The sequence below is a fragment of the Haplochromis burtoni genome, unplaced genomic scaffold, assembly GCF_018398535.1.
Source record: "Haplochromis burtoni strain Fernald_Lab_line unplaced genomic scaffold, NCSU_Asbu1 Contig_58, whole genome shotgun sequence".
Classification (NCBI taxonomy): Eukaryota; Metazoa; Chordata; class Actinopteri; order Cichliformes; family Cichlidae; genus Haplochromis; species Haplochromis burtoni.
This window is the reverse complement of record NW_024582419.1, coordinates 1,118,610-1,124,622: the sequence shown is the minus strand read 5'-3', so window position 1 is coordinate 1,124,622 and position 6,013 is coordinate 1,118,610. Positions and strand designations below refer to the sequence as shown.

General features: G+C 40.5%; 1 protein-coding gene across 2 annotated transcripts in view; it reads right to left on the bottom strand.

The window, feature by feature from the left end:
- Positions 1 to 277: 277 nt before the first annotated feature.
- Positions 278 to 6,013, bottom strand: part of tmem108 (transmembrane protein 108) — a 56,548-nt gene continuing 50,812 nt past the window's right edge. For both annotated transcript variants that reach the window (XM_042220945.1, XM_042220946.1), the window contains exons 4-5: positions 5,098 to 5,249; positions 278 to 2,770 (exon numbers count right to left, since the gene is read on the bottom strand). In XM_042220945.1, the coding sequence (XP_042076879.1) occupies positions 2,654 to 2,770; positions 5,098 to 5,249 (269 nt within the window). In that variant the 3' untranslated portion in view covers positions 278 to 2,653. The remainder of the gene's footprint in view (positions 2,771 to 5,097; positions 5,250 to 6,013) is intronic.

Here is a 6,013-nt window from a genome sequence, read left to right as displayed (position 1 = left end):
AAGACTTTCTACAAAGCCAACAAATGGGTGAATAACACTGACTTTAAAATAAGCTTCCTCTCAGCAGTGAAGCAGGCTTGTAAACAGATTACCGAACTGACGTCAGCATCCCGAGCCAGAGGTCACTTGACCAGATGCAGCACCAGTGCACAAAGAGAAAAATCCAGCTCGCTGCCTCAATGGATGTGCTGTGCTCGGCAAGACTGTTTACAGTGCGCGTTGCGTAATCAACAAACAGGTAGCAGCTAACTAGTCAGAACAAATCAGACAAACAGAGTAATCCATGGGTTTTTTCCCCATTGTTTTATTGCTCAGCAGTAAAAAGTACAGTGTGTATACGACAGTACAAAAAATACATAATGTTGAACACTGCTCCACCGTGCCACTGAACATTTTTGTAAAATATCCACGTTTTGAGCGTGCAAAAAAACAACAAGCCCGGCTGTGAGCATCCAATGCGGGAAATATCAATTAGCTGTGTTGTTCGCCATCACCTCTTCACCAGGTGATCTCAGAACAACATCATACAATACGGAGAATCTTCAGCGACAGTAGAGGCAGACAGCATTGATTACTGAATAAAACGGCAGCGATGCAAAAGTAAGAACAAATGACAGAAGGACCACAGATTTAATAATGAAACTAAATATCCAAACGCACTTTTGATTAAATCGCCTCTGTACGTGCTCACAGCATTCTTCATTTGTCTCAGTATATATATATATATTTTTAATTTTTTGTTTTTATTGCCTCTAACACAGCCTTTGACACGGTTTGCAATACTGGATAAACACGCCGTCTATGGAGGGAGACACTTACAGTAGCAAGGTGGTCTAAATGTTTCCAACAGCAGCGAGGAACTCTTTCTCTCACATGACCGGTAGCTACTCCACGATATACACGAGAGACAAACAGACGGGACAAACAGAGGCACACACAGGAACGGACGCACAAAAACTGAGCTGAACGTCGCGCAGAGTCTCAATTAAACTTTAAAGTAACCGTGACATTTGGTTAAAGGGGGCGGCACGTCGCAGCTCGCCTGCTCACACGCACGCTTCAGTGCACCTACATGCACACGCATACTGATATATAAAGGGCCAACGTAAGGAATTAAGACATCTATGTGGTCCCTCTTCGGAGAAGCTGGTGACGCATGAGGGGGGAAGGCCATTTTAAGTCCGCTCCATTTTTTTATTGAGAGCTGAAAGCTGCTATTCAAAACTGCTGGATGCTGGACTCCACATCGCCCAAAGACCTGCTTAGACTGACCGATAAGATCCAAGCCTGTATTTATCAAACTGCCGAGGGTTAAAATTCACCTAAAAACGAACTGCAGAACTGGTGAACTTGTGTGTTTCCATGCTATCACTGTCTGCTGCACAGCACAGCTCCGGTCTTCACTGTTTTTGACTGTTTTTCTGAGGCTAAGGTGTTTGGAATCATCACGCACTGCTGCCTGCGTCAAAGCCCCTTAGCTGGGATATAATTCCTAGGATGTACCTCAAAGTGTAGCAGCTGTATACCTGATTTCATCTAATGTTTAAATTTCTGTTTAGAATAATATTTTTTTTAAAAACCAAAGTGAATCAGTGAATTCATAAAGGGCCCAGCTCCCAGAAACATCTTTTCACTTTAGCGAGTTTTTATTGCTTTGCTTAAACTGTGACCGTGAGGTTTAATTCTTACTTTCACAATAGAAACGTATTGACTCTACAAATTAATTTTAATGTTTTATTTTGTGTATGTTTAATAACCAGGATGCCACTACAGCTTTACACCGTCCCCTCAGACCCCCTAGTCCCCTCGATACCTGGCAAAGCTTGTCTGTCTCTGTGTTTTAGGCCTGTGATTGACTGGCTCCAACCTCTCAGTGAACCTGAGCTGGATAAATGGCCAAAAAAAATAGATGGATGTTTAATCATCTTCTTAATTAGAAAATTCCCAGATAAAAGAACATACATTTTTAATATTAAAATGTGCTGTACTGGGTAAAATCTTGCAGTTGTCGGGTCAATCTGTGTATCTGACTAGTCTGAGCAAACTGATCATTTGAAAGCCACTCTTAAGGGTTGAGTCATTTTAATGCCAGTCTTTACTTTTAGTTCTAAATGATCATTTTTAGTAAGTTTGATAAATACAGGCTCAGATTTCACAACCATTATTCCTCCACATATCCCTGCCTCTCCTCCCCCCGACTTATCTAGGTGCTTATTCAAGTTCAGCAGGCTGTAAGTATTCAGGGATTGATTTTAAAGGAAAGTTAAACTTACAAAGAACAGCTTTAATCTTTTTTATAGCACATGTGTCTCTCTCTAAAGCAGATTTTGTGTGGCAACATCCACAGTGCACTCACCATCAAGCCACTGCAAAGAAACAAAACCACATATACTCTGTAATTTTATAAAGACAATAAAAACCTTTATCACAATTAAGCCTTTTGTAGAAAATGTACATCAGAAAAATACGCAGGTGCATCCTCGTAGTAAATAAGCGTCTGTTTACGCCGCGCTTCTTTCAGGTTGCTCTTTGTGTTTGTGATATACAGTATAAAGTCGAAGTCTCTGAATATTTACCACATATATAAAATAGACAAGAACAGCAGGGGGAGAGGAGGACGAGGATCCGCAGAGCTTCTCGCCCCTCTGTGTCTCTATATGGCAGAAGCTTTGTCTCTGTTGATGAAGAGGGTCTCCTGGCAGAAAGGATTAACCAGGACCACACTGCTGCCGCTGTAGTCTCCATTGGGGGGTAGACAGGTGTCATGATCCTGCAAAAAGTACATGCACAAAATAAGACGTAGTGGGAAAAAAAGGAAAGGAGGTGTAACTGTTAAGCAGCAGCTCTAATTCATGATTCACGCTTCAGGGCTCACCGTTAGCGCACAAGCTACTGTATCTGAGTCTCTCTACAGGCGACGAGCAGCAAGTTTAGCGTGGAAGAGGACAGATAAAATATGGGTTTTGTGCACATCAGGGCTTTTAAGGAGATGGTGAACAAAGATATGTGGAAAAAAGCTCAGCGATCAGAGATACAAAGGGGAGGTGGTGGGGAAGATGTAAGAGCCTCACAAGTGGAGGAACAAAAAGGGAGAATGACTCAGAAGAAGGCAGCAGAGGGTGTTAATCTAAGTGCGCTGGGTGATGGTGAGTCAGCAGTAATGAGGTGGTGCAGGAGGTCGTTTTGAAAAAGTCCTTTTTCATCCAATCACATGGAACTACAGGAACACCATCATCATCACCATCACCATCATCAGGTTTACAGTCATTTCTGTCATTTTCCTATAGCACCAGGGAGGCTACAGTACGAGGCTTCTGCTCTACGGACACGTGCAAAGCTGTAAACAACACCTGGGTGTCACCAAGGGCATCCTACACACGATCCTCAGCTTCCCTCTCCTGACACCTCCGACAGGCGGCAAAGGAATGCAAATTGAGGAGGCAGAGGAATAAAATAAAGGAAACACACAGAGAAGATAATAAACATGCAAAGAGAGCAAGCAATGGTGCATAAAAATATACGGTTAAAAAGAATAGAGGGGGGAATTTGCAGAGAGAGTATAATATGCCTCTGTTATATCCCATCTTTTCCAACAGATGGCGCTGCCATGCACCTAAAAACAACATATTACACTTTCTGCTTTGAGCTGGACTTGAGCCTACAAAGTCTTAGTTTTGCATAAATATGAATGGGTTAGTTAAAAATAAAATAAAATAAAATAAATAAAATTGCATGCTGCCTAAAAGTTTCCAAGCCCCCTTTAAAAAGCACACGATTAGGGGAATGTGTGTAAAATTATCATCATTAAGTGCAGAATATTTCTAATTAGTGGGAGACAGTAGCTTAAAAATGACCTGATTTGCAGATTTTACAGTGTAAAAGCCTCATATCACTTTATTAAAAACCTGGGAGCTTCTGGTGTGGAGCGTGATATCAGATATAATGATTTGCAGAAGCAAAGAGGATACACAGGATTTAAAGAGTTTAAAGTGTCAGATAAAAATGTTAAGTCAAATATGTTGGACATCTTGTTATATTTATAGGCAATGTCTGACGAATTATACGAAAGTGAGTTTACGGAAACTTCATGTAGCTTATGGACGACGCCGCGAGGTCAATACTGAAGAATCCAGATTTGTCTTTATCTTGTGTTATGTGATTTGTTTTGGAATGAATAAAGACTGAATTCATGCCAGAACACTATTTTAAACAAATGATATAATACAGTTGGGAACAAGATGATTTTACCAATCCCAAAGCTACTTACAGCAAAAAATAAGTGGGAACACATGTGCTGAAAGATTAAGCTGTGAATTTACTGAGTAAATGGAAACGCTGCCAATTAGTAGAATTTCTTGGTTCAGAAGATTTCTACCAGAGCTCAAAGCGACATGAGAATTAAAGAGACCAAAGTTTAGCTTGGATTATCCATTTGTTCACAGAAAAACATAAAATACGTAACATGACGGAGAAGGAAAGATATGGAAGACATGTTATTTACCGCAAGAAGATGATACAGACCTTTTAAAATGAAAAAGCAGACCTCATCAGCTGTTGTTTTATTGATCTGTGAAGCCTAAATGTGTTTTTCTGTTCTGTAAAGCAATTTTTAAAATAATATAAACGCATCATTGCTTCAAAGATTTTGTTTTATGTAGTCAAAAATCCTCAACCAGACTCAGCTGAGGTTTATTGATTACTAATACCAAGTTACTAATAATGTATCAGTAAAGACTACTCAGTATATCAACACTGAAGCCAGTCTATGAGATTCAGTTGCTGCTGTAAGTTTAAGTGAATACTTGATGTGAAGAACTGTCTAAGAATCAGATGCCCTGAGGAAAAATTTGTCTTTTGCTTGTTCCAAATAGCATCCTCGTTAATCGCAGCGGCACAGCGTCATGCTCAAGTGGCTTCAGAAGGCCTCGGGGCTTGCTGACAGGGGAGATTGGACATGGATCCTCTTGTTGTTTCCATATTCATTAAATGCATTCTGCTGACTGATAGCGAAACATCAAGTAAATGTGCTGCCTCTTTAAGTGTGTGCGGTGCAGAGCAGTAACAGAAAGGCAGCCTAACAGTGTCAGTAGTTTGTACCTCACTCTCCAGAGTGTGTATCTCTCTGGGCAGCTCCACGGCGTGTCTGCTGAAGTAGTCCATGGTGATGGCGTTGTTCCAGTAACTGAGGTTGTTCTCCTGACTTGAAGACTTTTTCTTCCTCCTCATGCAGCACACAGTCAACAGCACAGCTACAGCGGGCAGAGGAAAAAAAACGAGGCTCAGCACAGAAACGGGAATAGCTGCTGCTTCAAAAAGCCTCTGAAATCACCCACACCTGCTGCTCGGCAAGAGCCTGTCATGTTTCAGGACAACATGCTGCAGTTGGAAATCAATACTGCAAATTCTGAGCTGCCAGTCGTTCGGTGAAAATATACGAGAAGGCTTTCAGGAATCAGAAAGTAAAAGTACTTCATTTTCAGTGGACTGGAGTGCACAAAATTATATTTTGCCTTGGGTGGAATAGCTTTTCACCAGTGAAAACCTTTTAAACCAAATTAATTTCATAAGGAACGGCCCTGAAGTGTAACTGGAGGCTGTCAAAAGGGATTCTGGGAAATCTAGAAGCTGACTGAGATAAACGAAGACAAGAAAAGTCAAAACTTAAGAATGAATTAAACTCACTTCAGAAATGTAATAAAATTACTAATAATGGTTAAAATATGCATGTGTTATAACAATGTGATCTACAATATAAAATACTGTGACCTGGTGCGGTGTCATTTTTTTCCAATAGTGAGATGAGAGGATTAACACATAGGCTGCTGCTAAACCATTAAGGGTTGAGCACAAGCACATTAAAAACCAAAAAACACACAAGATGTTACCTTTTAAATGATTTTCATGCAGCTTTTCTTAAACTTTTTAACTATGGCATGCGTAAACTTAAATTGGATGAAAGAAGGTGGAAGCTAAATCGATAAAAAACAGGTCACCACAAGCAGGTGAATGTAAA